The following is a 16969-nucleotide window of genomic DNA, read 5'->3' as shown; positions in this document are numbered from 1 at the left end:
TTCTGCCGAGTGCCTAAATGTCGCATGGAAGCTTTCACTCAAAGAGCCCCATGTCTACAGAAGAGATTGAACCAGTGAACCCCATGTCTACAGAAGAGATTGAACCAGTGAACCCCATGTCTACAGAAGAGATTGAACCAGTGAACCCCATGTCTACAGAAGAGATTGAACCAGTGAACCCCATGTCTACAGAAGAGATTGAACCAGTGAACCCCATGTCTACAGAAGAGATTGAACCAGTGAACCTCATGTCTACAGAAGAGATTGAACCAGTGAACCCCATGTCTACAGAATAGATTGAACCAGAGACCCCCATGTCTACAGAAGAGATTGAACCAGTGAACCTCATGTCTATAGAAGAGTTTGAACCAGTGAACCCCATGTCTACAGAAGAGATTGAACCAGTGAACCCCATGTCTACAGAAGAGTTTGAACCAGTGAACCTCATGTCTACAGAAGAGTTTGAACCAGTGAACCCCATGTCTACAGAAGAGATTGAACTATAGTTCACTGAGCACGTGATAGCTCGGAAGATACGATATAAGAAAGTTATTTAACAAGAGCAACAATAACAAATCTTGTAGATCTGAATTCTATTTTCTCATAATTTAGAACTACATAAAAAAAAGTATTACCTTAATGGCAATGAAAATTCAGAATTTTAAAATCTGTTTCACTTTAGATACATGAAGTAATAATCAGGAAAATAGCTTGTCAGTTGAAATTCACCCACTAGTCTCCATTGTCTTTAAAAGCCAAAACATTCATTTGAAAGTTTAGCCAATGTTCGACAACTCTGATTTTAAAATTGCTTCTTTGCAGAACACACTTATTTCCCCTTTCCTGTACGCTGTTGAAGGAGAAAAAAATTAAATGGGAGAGAGGAACACATACTACAATTATAATTTGCTCACTAAAAAGTCTTTAATTGTATCAAAGCAAGTATTTTTATTCGGACCAAACGTTACCAGATTTAAATACATTATTGTAGATTATAAAGAAAAGAAAACTAAAATTCTTGATGTAAATGAGATACTGCGATGCTGTCAGTAATAAAATCATATAAAAAAAAAAAAAAAAAAAAAAGGCCCATAAAAGAGGCATAAAGCCCAAGGATTCCTATGATGATAAAGCTAAAACTGAATAGCGCAAATTCTGAGGTTTCCTTTTTTTTTTAAAAAAAAATAAAAAAAAAAAAGATCCAAAGTAAAAAAAAAATATTGTGGGATATATTGAATATATTTATTAGTATTACAGCAGTGGTTTTAAATTACAAATGTATTTGCATATTGGAATTATCAACATAAAATAAATGTTGCGCTTGTATTAAGATGTATTTGTCTGTGTTCTTGGGTAGTTACCTAATCTGATGGACTGCGCCATCAGAAGTCTTCGACACCTTGTATTCATTAGTTAGGTAGTATGGATTTGCTATTAAATAATATTTCTATTACTATTATTATATTTTTAGGTTAATCACTTTTCAATTGTTTATTTCTTCTTCTTCTTCATCGTTCTCATTGTTATGTTGGAGTGTTCATATGACTAGACCAATACATGAGATGAACTGCGCAGTGGTTTCCAAATCAGGGAGCTCTTCATATAGTTTTCTTTCTATTGGGGTGATTTGGGGCCAATGTCTTATACGGGCCTCTTGGTAGAGAGAGCAGTTTTGGAGGACGTGGTCGGCATTTTCTGGTGATACTCCACATGGGCAGATTTCACTGGTTCCAATTTTGAGCTTCCGGAACATGTGTTGTCGCATTCTGTTGTGTCCGGTCCTGAGTCGAAAGATTAGACGTTGGTCTTGTCGGGATAGCTTATAGTAAGCATCATCTTTCTTGTGATTTGGATGGGAGCTCGTCCATTTCTCATTTATTTTATCTACAATTAATTTCTTCATTTCTTCTGGATAGAGTGTAGAGTTTACTTGTGAGTTTGTTCTCCCACTCTTGGCGAGTGTGTCAGCCTTCTCGTTTCCTGCTAGTTGTATGTGAGCTGGTATCCATTGAATAACAGTTGGAGTTCAATTGTTTATGATTTAATACTTTATTATTATTATTATTAATATTATGAGAACTTACAAAAAAAAAAAAAAAAAAAAATAAGAAGTAGGTCTAGGCCTACAAGAAATCCAGCTTGTGGCCCATACCCTAGTCAGGACCTTAGGCACAGATGAGACAATAAGATAAATAAGATAAATAAGATAAATTATGGCGTCCTAGGGCTATTTGCATAGTCTCCAACTATTTCAGAATATTTTTTTTCATAATCTTTTTATTTTAGGTTTCATTATATCGCCATCACATTTCTATTTATCGCTTACTCTTTTCTCTTTTTACTGAATTTTATTTCTTAAAGCATTTTAACGGGAGGTCAAATATATTGTGTGAACATAGTGTTGTGACTTCTGTTTGGAAAGTTGAGCGAATGCTGTCTTGACACGTTGGAAATTGTAGTCGCGAGTTCTAATTATAAATAACACTAAAAGTAAAAAAAAAAATATATATACAAAGCTCCACTTTTCAGACCTTTCGATTCATAGGGCAGATGGTGTTAAGGTCATCCACTTCTGTGGCCCACGGTGAACGAGCAGGGTGTCACGTGGCCAGCACAACGACCAACTGCCTTTCCCCAGCTTGAGTCAGGTATCCATTAGAGTTGGGGGGCGCCCTAAAAATCCCTAAATTCAAAATCACAGTCTTCACCTAGATTCGCACCCAGAACCCCAGGTTCGGAAGCTAAGTGATTAACAGCTCAGCCACCCACCGCGCTCCCGAAACCACACTAACAACAGATTAATATAAATTAAGTAATACGGCCTCTTTAAAAAAAAAAGGTATAACATTTATTCAAACAAGAAGGGAATATTCCACTGTCGTGACATTTAGGAACACGTCCTTGACATTGCTACAAGAGGTCACTCTCGTCCGTGAGTCTGCCTCGAAACTATTTCCGTTCTAAGATTTTAAGTTACCGTCGCGTCACTAAGGAAACGCCCGATTAACCAGAGACCATTCCTTACAGAAGACATCAACACTGACCTGCAACGTCACAACCTGTGGGAAGCTTTAGACCAATAGCTCGTTGCCGTCATACACTCCTGTGACGTTGCAACGAGCTATTGGTCCAAATAGCCCACAGCTTGTGACGCTGCAGGTGAGTGTTCAGGTCTTCTGTAACGATTGGTGTCGACTATCCCCAAATCGTACTCGCATTACTATTGAGTTATTACACAAGAGCAGATAACTATGAATAACTTTAAGGGTGATAATCCCAGATATTCTACTCTAGTCTAATACAATTCTCAGAAATAGACAAAGATAAAGTCACTTTTCTTATGCCATATGCTAGGACGATTTCGTAAAGGTGCTCCTTTTTTTCTTTCCTAGTTCCATTTGAAGCATGAATCGGGTTGTCTGAATCAGTCAAGAGGACCGATGATTATGTTAAGTTAAATTCTCTACTTATAACGCCCGATTACATTGTCACATAATAATGGTAGCTAATAGTTTTCAATACCTGTTCTTTTGAAAAGACGTCTGTAATTTAGAAGATGTAGTTAGGCCATTGAGCAAACTTATCTTATCTTATATGTTACAGACGTTACTTAAAAAAAAAAAAAAACAAAAAAAAAAACTACATCTTACGACTTTCATGTGTCAATCTAGTCATGCATGTTAATCAATGACTTAAACTCTACATAGTCGTTGGTTTTCCTGGCTGATTCAGGCAACCCATTCCATTCTCTAGTGGCACTAGGGAAGAAGGAGCACTGGTACGAACTAGGTTGTATTTCAAAAGGTGTTTCACGCCTGCTTTGAATTGTCTCCCTTCAGGTCATTCTGTTAGAGGAGGCTTGGAGTGAGCTGTTCTTACTGTGCGCCATCCAGTGGTCCATGCCTATGGAGGCCTGCCCCCTTTTTGCCATACCTGATCATCTGCCCCTGATGGCCAACACAAAGGCGTCTCCATTTTCGGACATGAGAATACTCCAGGATGTGATGACCCGATTTAAAACAGTTCAGGTTGACCCTGCGGAATTTGCATGTCTGAAAGCCATTGTCCTCTTCAAATCAGGTAAGAGACAGGATGAGTGTTTTTATGCGAAGTATGAGTATGTGCCTCTATCTGTACTCTATTATATACTGACGATATTATATCCTGACGATCAAAATTAATTTCTATTTCAAAACTAGATATAGATTTAGTAATTGTTACAAAAAGGATTACAAAACATGTAATATATATATATATATATATATATATATATATATATATATATATATATATATATATATATATATATATTATATATTATTATTATTATTACCGTACTTGATAAAAGGGATATTACACATACTTAGTAATATGAAACATACCTGTAAATTATAATTGTTAGCTCCCCTGAGTCGCATAGATTTCCATGAAAAAAAATGTGGTTTCCAGAAATAGAGAAAAGGAAAGACAAAGAAAGCGGGCCATTCAATTTAATTGCCACAGATACACAAATTTATGGGATGAAAGGTTTTGGGGTTTTTTATTGAAAAAATCAAGGAGAGTATGCGCTGGCCATTAAAAGCAATCCAAATCATGGCAACAAAGCAACGGGCGTAGTAATTAATAAAGCAAAGTAAACTTTGCGAAATTTTAATGAAACCTGCTGCCGAGCAGCACTACTTTATGTGCGAAAGTTCCGCTCGACAGAACAATGAAAAGTTGTCAAAAAAGAAATGAATCAAAATTATGCGTTTTCTTTTAAGACCATGACGGGTTGAATCTAGAAATGATTATAAAGACTTTCAAATGTGTTGGAAAAACATTTGAGATACAGATAGTTAGGGCCCTATGTGAAACGGATCGCGCGGGGCCTAGTCTGGGTAGGGATAAGCATAATGTCAAAATTATTTTTTTTTTGAATTAGAAAATAGGCCTACTTTCGTCTTTGCAATACATTTTTATCAAATGAAAGCTCGAAATGCCACTTTTTATTTATTGGCACCCCAAAATGTCTATTTCGTCTATTCTTCAGGAGATTTGAATAAATTCAAAAAAAAGTTCAGGACTTTATCGTATATTTTGTCTTTTCATGAGATTTCCTGGAGGCCCTGGAAAATCAGGAGGTCGCGAAAACCCTGTTATTTTATATACGTTATAATGGTTTAATTTAATAATGTACAATTAGAATTAGCGCGGGGCCTATGAAAGCGCGGGGCCCACTGCGACCGCATAGGCTGCAGTGGCCTAAGGCCGGCCCTGTAGATAGTGATGAAAATTAGTAGTGTGTGCACTTTCCTTTATCTTTGATTGATGTTCTTGACCCAGATACCAGAAGTCTCAAAGATCCTCATCAAGTAGAAAGTTTGCAAGACCAAGCCCAGGTGATGTTGGGTCAGCACATTCGAGGGCAGCACCCAGCGCAACCTTTCAGGTAACTTAAATAGCATACCACACCACTATAAACACTACTAGTGCCAACAATACCACTTTGGACACCACTAACACCGACAACACCACCATAAACACCACTCACCACTGGCACCTACAATACCACTATTAACACCACTAGCACTAACAATACCACCATAAACACAAATAGCATTAACGATTCTACTATAAACACCAATAGCACCAACAACACCTCTATAAACACCACTATCACTAACAATACGACTATAAACACAAATAGCATTAACGATTCTACTATAAACACCAATAGCACCAACAACACCTCTATAAACACCACTATCACTAACAATACCACCATAAACACAAATAGCATTAACGATTCTACTATAAACAAACAACACCTCTATAAACACCACTATCACTAACAATACGACTATAAACACAAATAGCATTAACGATTCTACTATAAACACCAATAGCACCAACAACACCTCTATAAACACCACTATCACTAACAATACGACTATAAACACAAATAGCATTAACGATTCTACTATAAACACCAATAGCACCAACAACACCTCTATAAACACCACTATCACTAACAATACGACTATAAACACAAATAGCATTAACGATTCTACTATAAACACCAATAGCACCAACAACACCTCTATAAACACCACTATCACTAACAATACGACTATAAACACAAATAGCATTAACGATTTTACTATTAACACCAATAGCACCAACAACACCTCTATAAACACCACTATCACTAACAATACCACCATAAACACAAATAGCATTAACGATTCTACTATAAACACCAATAGCACCAACAACACCTCTATAAACACCACTATCACTAACAATACAACCATAAACACAAATAGCATTAACGATTCTACTATAAACACCAATAGCACCAACAACACCTCTATAAACACCACTATCACTAACAATACGACTATAAACACAAATAGCATTAACGATTCTACTATAAACACCAATAGCACCAACAACACCTCTATAAACACCACTATCACTAACAATACGACTATAAACACAAATAGCATTAACGATTCTACTATAAACACCAATAGCACCAACAACACCTCTATAAACACCACTATCACTAACAATACGACTATAAACACAAATAGCATTAACGATTCTACTATAAACACCAATAGCACCAACAACACCTCTATAAACACCACTATCACTAACAATACGACTATAAACACAAATAGCATTAACGATTCTACTATAAACACCAATAGCACCAACAACACCTCTATAAACACCACTATCACTAACAATACGACTATAAACACAAATAGCATTAACGATTCTACTATAAACACCAATAGCACCAACAACACCTCTATAAACACCACTATCACTAACAATACGACTATAAACACAAATAGCATTAACGATTCTACTATAAACACCAATAGCACCAACAACACCTCTATAAACACCACTATCACTAACAATACGACTATAAACACAAATAGCATTAACGATTCTACTATAAACACCAATAGTGCCAACAACACCTCTATAAACACCACTATCACTAACAATACCACCATAAACACAAATAGCATTAACGATTCTACTATAAACACCAATAGCACCAACAACACCTCTATAAACACCACTATCACTAACAATACCACCATAAACACAAATAGCATTAACGATTCTACTATAAACACCAATAGCACCAACAACACCTCTATAAACACCACTATCACTAACAATACGACTATAAACACAAATAGCATTAACGATTCTACTATATACACCAATAGCACCAACAACACCTCTATAAACACCACTATCACTAACAATACGACTATAAACACAAATAGCATTAACGATTCTACTATAAACACCAATAGCACCAACAACACCTCTATAAACACCACTATCACTAACAATACGACTATAAACACAAATAGCATTAACGATTCTACTATAAACACCAATAGCACCAACAACACCTCTATAAACACCACTATCACTAACAATACGACTATAAACACAAATAGCATTAACGATTCTACTATAAACACCAATAGCACCAACAACACCTCTATAAACACCACTATCACTAACAATACGACTATAAACACAAATAGCATTAACGATTCTACTATAAACACCAATAGCACCAACAACACCTCTATAAACACCACTATCACTAACAATACGACTATAAACACAAATAGCATTAACGATTCTACTATAAACACCAATAGCACCAACAACACCTCTATAAACACCACTATCACTAACAATACGACTATAAACACAAATAGCATTAACGATTCTACTATAAACACCAATAGCACCAACAACACCTCTATAAACACCACTATCACTAACAATACGACTATAAACACAAATAGCATTAACGATTCTACTATAAACACCAATAGCACCAACAACACCTCTATAAACACCACTATCACTAACAATACGACTATAAACACCAATAGCACCAACACCACTATAAACACCACTAGCACTGACAATACCACTATAAACACCACTAGCACTAACAATACCACTATAAACACCACTAGCACTAACAATACCACTATAAACACCAATAGCACCAACAATACTACTATAAACACCAATTGCACCAACAATACTACTATAAACACCAATTGCACCAACAATACCACCATAAACACAAATAGCACCAACAATACCACTATAAACACCAATTGCACCAACAATACCACCATAAACACCACTAGCACTAACAATACCACTATAAACACAAATAGCACTAACAATACTACTATAAACACCAATTGCACCAACAATACCTCTATAAACACCACTAACACTAACAATACCACTATAAACACCAATTGCACCAACAATACTACTATAAACACCAATTGCACCAACAATACTACTATAAACACCACTAACACTAACAATACCACTATAAACACCACTAGCACTAACAATACCACTATAAACACCACTAACACCAACAATACTACTATAAACACCACTAACACCAACAATACTACTATTAACACCACTAGCACTAACAATACGACTATAAACACCACTAACACTAACAATACCACTATAAACACCACTAGCACTAACAATACCACTATAAACACCACTAGCACTAACAATACCACTATAAACACCAATTGCACCAACAATACTACTATAAACACCACTAACACTAACAATACCACTATAAACACCACTAGCACTAACAATACCACTATAAACACCACTAACACCAACAATACTACTATAAACACCACTAGCACTAACAATACCACTATAAACACCACTAGCACTAACAATACCACTATAAACACCACTAGCACTAACAATACTACTATAAACACCACTAACACTAACAATACTACTATAAACACCACTAACACCAACAATACTACTATAAACACCACTAGCACTAACAATACTACTATAAACACCACTAGCACTAACAATACCACTATAAACACCACTCTGTGGCATTTTACGTCTCGTGAGACGATCTTTTCCCTTTGCAACTTCTTGTGTGACTAAAGAGGCCAATCCTTGATACACAGCTGCGATCACAGGTTGGGCATATAAAATCACCAGGCGCCATTGCATTTTCACCCTTCTTTCTGCTTCTGTTGTGTATGACATCTGCAATCTGTGACCCTTCCTTTATGCTCTCTCTCCATGTGGATCTGTCCAGTGCCACCTCTTCCCAGTTGCCAGTGTCGATTTTGAAGAGCTTCATGTCGCGTTTGCATACATCCGTATAACGTAAAAGTGGGCGACCAGCGGCTCTCCTGCCTTCAATTAGATCGCCATACAGGATGTCCTGTGGAAGTCGACCTACTGGCATTCTACGAACGTGGCCAAGCCAGCCAAGGCGTCTGCTGCTGATAACAGAGCGGATGTCCTGGCATCCTGCTCTATGTAGCACTTCCTCATTTGTTATCTTATCTTGCCACCTTATTTTAAAGATCCGCCTTAGGCATCGGAGGTGGAAGACATTCAGCTTTTTTTCCTGCCATGAGTAGGTTGACCATGTTTCACTTCCGTACAGCAAGGTGCTCAACACACAGGTCCGGTAGACTAGGGCTTTAGTACTGCTAGTCAGCAATATGTTGTCCCAGACTCTTTTCTGCAACCGTGACATGGTGGCCATTGCCTTGGCTATCCTGTTGTTTATGTCTTTATCCAGTAGAGTGTTGTTGGATATGATGGAGCCAAGGTAACAAAAGTGATCAACAATTTCTAGTGGTTGGCCATTAATGCTTACTTGAGGTGCAGTGTTTGTGTTTTGGACAAGTATCTTAGTCTTGCTTTGACTGATGTTTAAGCCGAACTTCTGGCAAGCAGCAGATAGTTTGTCAACCATGGACTGTAGCTGAATATCAGAATCAGCCACAATAGCTGCATCATCAGCATACAGGAGTTCCCTGACGAGTAGCTTCCTAACCTTGGTTTTTGCCCGCAGCCTTGATACATTAAATAGTTTTCCAGAGGATCTTGTATGGAGAAACACACCTTCGTTTATGTCGCTGTACGCATAATGCAGTAGACAGGAGAAGAATATGCCAAACAGAGTAGGTGCGAGCACACATCCCTGCTTGACACCACTGCAAACCTCAAAAGGTGCTGATTGGGCTCCATTGAATTTGACAGTACATTTAGTTTCCTCGTGAAAACATTCAATTAACTTCAGTAGTTTGGGAGGGCAACCTATTTTCCTCAGGAGTTTGAAAAGGCCACTTCTGCTGACCATGTCAAAAGCTTTAGTCAGATCGACAAAAACAATGTAAAGGGGTCTGTCTCTCTCTCTGAATTTCTCCTGCAGTAGTCGTAGAGAAGATATCATGTCTATAGTGGACCTACCACTCCTGAATCCACACTGAGACTCTGGGTAGACTCTAGAAGCTATCACTTGCAGCCTGGATAGTGCCACTCTAGCAAAGATCTTGCCCACTATACTGAGGAGAGAGATACCCCTATAGTTGTTGCAATCACTCCGATCCCCTTTGTTCTTGTATATTGTGACTATAGTTGCGTCACGCATGTCCTGTGGGACATGACCTGTTTCCCAACAGCGGCAGAGGAGAATATAGAGTTCAGGGAGCAGGAGTGATTCGTTGACTTTCACTACTTCCACTGGGATACCATCACTCCCAGGAGATTTTCTATTTTTTAAGCAGTTAATGGCTTTTTTGAGGTCACTAAGGCTCGGAAGCTCATCTAGGCATTCCAGTACTGGAAGATCTGGTAGAGAAGCCAGGGCGACATCGTCTACTGTATTCTGTGTGGCATAGACTTCGAGGTAGTGTTCTGTCCATCGTTCTAGCTGCTTGGTTTGATCTGTAATTTTTTCTCCTGATTTGGATAGAAGGGGGGCAGGCTTAGACACTGCTGGACCCAGGGCCGCTTTAATGATATCAAATAGAGCTTTGCTATTTCCTGAGTGGAGACTGTCTTGGATTCTGTTGCAGGTATCCCTCCAGAAGTTGTTAGCACATTTTCTAGCCATTTGTTTTGCCTCTTTATTAGCACTTTTGAAGGCCTCCAGAGATTTTGGATTAGGCTTTGTCTTGTGAGCGAGGTGTGCAGATCGTTTTTTCTCGATGCAAGGTTCCATATGTGCTAGATTCGCCTCAAACCAGTCTACATTTTTGTGTTTTTGAGGCCCAAAGGCGGTGATTGCCGAACTGTAGATTACGTCTCTTAATTTCTCCCATCTGATCGAGATGTCTTCTTCATCACTTAACGAGGGGATTGAACTGTTCAGGAGCTCGCCAAAGAGTGCACACTTCTCTGGGTCACCTACATGGTTGACGTTAATTCGCCTAGTTCTGGGTTGAGTGGAAGTGTAAGCCTTCTTGAGAAGTAGTTTGATTTTGCTTAGCACTAGTGAATGGTCTGAGTTGCAGTCCGCACTATGGTATGAACGGGTGTGGATGACACTTTTCAGATCCATCCTTCGGGTGATGCAGAGGTCAAGCTGGTGCCACCTTTTTGAGCGTGGGTGCTGCCAAGAGACTTTATGGCGTTCCTTGCCAGATAAACACCACTAACACTAACAATACTACTATAAACACCACTAACACCAACAATACTACTATAAACACCACTAGCACTAACAATACTACTATAAACACCACTAGCACTAACAATACCACTATAAACACCACTAGCACTAACAATACTACTATAAACACCACTAACACTAACAATACTACTATAAACACCACTAACACTAACAATACCACTATAAACACCACTAGCACTAACAATACCACTATAAACACCACTAGCACTAACAATACCACTATAAACACCACTAGCACTAACAATACTACTATAAACACCACTAACGCTAACAATACTACTATAAACACCACTAACACTAACAATACCACTATAAACACCACTAGCACTAACAATACCACTATAAACACCACTAGCACTAACAATACCACTATAAACACCACTAGCACTAACAATACTACTATAAACACCACTAACACTAACAATACTACTATAAACACCACTAACACTAACAATACCACTATAAACACCACTAGCACTAACAATACTACTATAAACACCACTAACACTAACAATACTACTATAAACACCACTAACACTAACAATACCACTATAAACACCACTAGCACTAACAATACCACTATAAACACCACTAGCACTAACAATACCACTATAAACACCACTAACACTAACAATACCACTATAAACACCACTAGCACTAACAATACCACTATAAACACCACTAGCACTAACAATACTACTATAAACACCACTAACACTAACAATACTACTATAAACACCACTAACACTAACAATACCACTATAAACACCACTAGCACTAACAATACCACTATAAACACCACTAGCACTAACAATACCACTATAAACACCACTAACACTAACAATACCACTATAAACACCACTAACACTAACAATACCACTATAAACACCACTAACACTAACAATACCACTATAAACACCACTAGCACTAACAATACCACTATAAACACCACTAGCACTAACAATACCACTATAAACACCACTAGCACTAACAATACTACTATAAACACCACTAACACTAACAATACTACTATAAACACCACTAACACTAACAATACCACTATAAACACCACTAGCACTAACAATACCACTATAAACACCACTAGCACTAACAATACCACTATAAACACCACTAACACTAACAATACCACTATAAACACCACTAGCACTAACAATACCACTATAAACACCACTAGCACTAACAATACTACTATAAACACCACTAACACTAACAATACTACTATAAACACCACTAACACTAACAATACCACTATAAACACCACTAGCACTAACAATACCACTATAAACACCACTAGCACTAACAATACCACTATAAACACCACTAACACTAACAATACCACTATAAACACCACTAACACTAACAATACCACTATAAACACCACTAGCACTAACAATACCACTATAAACACCACTAGCACTAACAATACCACTATAAACACCACTAACACTAACAATACTACTATAAACACCACTAGCACTAACAATACCACTATAAACACCACTAGCACTAACAATACCACTATAAACACCACTAGCACTAACAATACTACTATAAACACCACTAACACTAACAATACTACTATAAACACCACTAACACTAACAATACCACTATAAACACCACTAGCACTAACAATACCACTATAAACACCACTAGCACTAACAATACCACTATAAACACCACTAGCACTAACAATACTACTATAAACACCACTAACACTAACAATACTACTATAAACACCACTAACACTAACAATACCACTATAAACACCACTAGCACTAACAATACCACTATAAACACCACTAGCACTAACAATACCACTATAAACACCACTAACACTAACAATACCACTATAAACACCACTAGCACTAACAATACCACTATAAACACCACTAGCACTAACAATACTACTATAAACACCACTAACACTAACAATACTACTATAAACACCACTAACACTAACAATACCACTATAAACACCACTAGCACTAACAATACCACTATAAACACCACTAGCACTAACAATACCACTATAAACACCACTAACACTAACAATACCACTATAAACACCACTAACACTAACAATACTACTATAAACACCACTAACACTAACAATACCACTATAAACACCACTAGCACTAACAATACTACTATAAACACCACTAACACTAACAATACCACTATAAACACCAATAGCACTAACAATACTACTATAAACACCACTAGCACTAACAATACTACTATAAACACCACTAACACTAACAATACCACTATAAACACCACTAGCACTAACAATACTACTATAAACACCACTAACACTAACAATACCACTATAAACACCACTAGCACTAACAATACCACTATAAACACCACTAGCACTAACAATACTACTATAAACACCACTAGCACTAACAATACCACTATAAACACCACTAGCACTAACAATACTACTATAAACACCACTAACACTAACAATACCACTATAAACACCACTAGCACTAACAATACCACTATAAACACCACTAGCACTAACAATACCACTATAAACACCACTAGCACTAACAATACCACGTTGTAAAATAAAAATATCATAAATAAATTAACTTATAAAGTAAAATATTATGCACTTAGATATTAACCAATTATTGTTTTAAAATATCTCCCAGGTTTGGTCGTCTGCTGCTCACGCTCCCAACCCTGAGATATGTTCCATCAGACAGGATAGAGCGACTCTTCTTTGGGAGAACCATCGGCAATACGCCCATGGAAAAGTTATTATGTGATATGTTTAAAAGCTAACGTGCTTGACCCGGTAGGGAACTCTTCTCTGGATGGCAAAGGAAATAGTGTAACTCGTCTGCTAAAAATGCGTTATTGGCAAATCTGAACTGATTCAGGGCTATATCAAGGACAAACCAAAACGATGTCAGCTGGATATTTGCTGGAGTGACTTTAGTGACTTTCTAGTCATTTGTGTTTTAATTCAAACAAACATTGTATGTGGTAAATCTAGTTAGATCTACAAATGGATAAATAAATTCACTGTTACAACCTAAAATAATAATAAACACATTGACATCTGCAAACAAGGCAGACTCAAAGCCGTGTTAAGAAATCTTCCTTGCACAGATGACGTCACAGACTTTTGGCTCCCCTGGCGCCATCTGACGGCCAAGTCGGGGGGTTGATAATTCATTGTTACCATGTGTGTGTACATATTGGACGAGGTCTGCGTTTTCTTTTCTGTTTTCTGTGTCATAATAGAGGAATACATTTTTATCTTTAAAATTACTGATGCTATTTTTTAAAAAAAGAAGAAGATTATTAAGTCTGATAGAAAAACAACTTTAAATTTATTGAATTTGGACCAGACTGGGTCAAGGACGTTGTCATAGCGCGCCAAAAACAAACGAATAAATACTTCTATGTTAATATAGACAGAATAGATAGTTGAAATTTATAAATTGCGACATTGTTGTTTCCCTTCTGGGATTATGATATATATCTTGTAGTTTTGAAAGAGAGACAAAAAGCAGAAACGGGGGTCTTGAATAAAATAGCTTTTACAAATTTGAATAAATGTTTTTATGCAAGTAATAATGTGGGTATAATATTGAAAAATTACGAAACCAAGAGACGACCCTTAAGATTTTGGCTGATTGACCTTTATGACCTTTAGCCCATCTCGGGACATGGTTCCATGACTAACAAGTTAGGATAAACTTTAAAAATTGTTATCCTCCAGTTACCCCCCGAATATTGTTGAACGTCTGCGAACAGAGATAGTTTTCCATTTAGTGACGGTGTTCAGGCCAGCTTACAGACCATTTCTTGATAATATTCAAAGCTTTTGGTTCAGTTCTTTTATATCAAATCTTCTGCTGTAAATACACACACACACACACACAAAAAGACTAAAGATCGTAGTTTATCTTGTGTATTTGTTTTCCCGCCATTTTGTTAAATCTGGGAGTTGCTGTGCTGAGCTAGTGAAAAACATAGCATGTTATTTTTTCCTTGGCACAAGGAGCTTACAAAAGAGCTTACAACTCGGCAGCAAAAAGCTTGCTAGAAGAAGAATCATCTTGTATATTTGTGGGCACGAGGAATCAGCGGTGGAAACACGGGGAATTTTTTTTTTCTGGATGACGTAATGTGGATCGCGCGCTGAAAACATGTCTCATACGTCACTTTTGGTAATGTGATTGGAATATTTTCCATTGGCTGTCTACGAAATATAAGCCCAGTTTCTAAGTTATTTGAATTGGGTGAAGATCAAGATGCATACCTGGGTAGCTATCTAGTGCCAACACTCTGGATGTGACTAGACTTCTATTTGGCTATGACTCGATATGAAAGAAGTATCACTAATTACTTAATGTCTTTCGAATCGACAGCAGCAATTGGGATAAAGATGCGCAGGATAGATCCACATGGAGGGCAAGAATAGGGAAATGGTCCGCCATCGCTGAGGATGAAGACACGCCGGAAGTAGAAAGAAGAAGAATGAGATTGCTGCAGCGTCTGATGATTTCAAAAGTTTAACCTTTGACAGCGGATGTGTCTCTAGGATTGGCCTATTTAGTCACGTGAGAGGTAGCCAATGGAAAATATCGTCTCACGACACGTACAAAGCCACAGACTTGTTAGTATTGTTTTTATAGGCAGACTGAAACAATGTTAAATGTGCAATCAATGTCTAGGACCTCGCAGCAACGTCTCCTGTAATTAGCATATTTCGTGTTCAGTTGACTAAAAAAAATTAATCCATAATGTGTAAATAAAGTACAAAGGTTTGATCATCTTGACATGTTTTCCATTTGTTTGGGCTTTGATTATTTCATTGTTGTAGACTTAGCTGTTTTTATCACTTGTACCAGAAAACATAGCATGCACTCTGACGACTAAACTGTGAGTTGGCAAGCGACTAGATTGTATAAAAGGATTTCACTAGCAGTGGTCTAGCTAGAGTGAGGGGGGGAGAGGGGGGCAGATTTCTAAATTTCCCCCCGCGCTCCACTTGAGGAGGGCGCCCAAATGTGTGTCCGAAATTTGTTTTTTACATTCAATATTACACCATTATCCCATGTCATGATGTCAAATGTCAAAATGCAAGGACGCCTAAAGAGGTCATGCCGCCCCCCCCCCTTCCCCGTGCCCCCAAATCCTAAGCTACGCCAGTGTTCACTAGTTTTAAAGAGGCAGTGTGTGTCAAACAATGTCACCGTCAAGGACGCTAAATTGAACGACTTCGTTGCCAACTAAGAAACCGAGCAATGAGTTTAACATCTCAATTCGTAGATGTTAATTTTGATTATCTCATGATTTTCACAAGTTTTCCTCTATATTGAAATTCATTTTTGTGCTTAGAAAATGTTATTCCGCAGTGCTAAAAA

At 37.5% G+C, this 16969-nt stretch overlaps 1 protein-coding gene across 1 annotated transcript in view; it reads left to right on the top strand.

Annotated features, from left to right (window-relative positions):
• LOC106058297 (photoreceptor-specific nuclear receptor-like) overlaps positions 1-16547 on the top strand; it is a 49135-nt gene extending 32588 nt beyond the window's left edge. Inside the window, exons 7-9 of the mRNA XM_056006149.1 lie at positions 3840-4080; positions 5326-5431; positions 14240-16547. Coding sequence (XP_055862124.1) covers positions 3840-4080; positions 5326-5431; positions 14240-14372 — 480 coding nt within the window. The 3' untranslated portion in view covers positions 14373-16547. The remainder of the gene's footprint in view (positions 1-3839; positions 4081-5325; positions 5432-14239) is intronic.
• Positions 16548-16969: the final 422 nt, after the last annotated feature.

This window comes from Biomphalaria glabrata, chromosome 1, assembly GCF_947242115.1.
Source record: "Biomphalaria glabrata chromosome 1, xgBioGlab47.1, whole genome shotgun sequence".
In the NCBI taxonomy this organism is placed as follows: Eukaryota; Metazoa; Mollusca; class Gastropoda; family Planorbidae; genus Biomphalaria; species Biomphalaria glabrata.
Note: the sequence above shows the minus strand (reverse complement) of the source record. Positions and strands in the feature narration are given on the sequence as shown.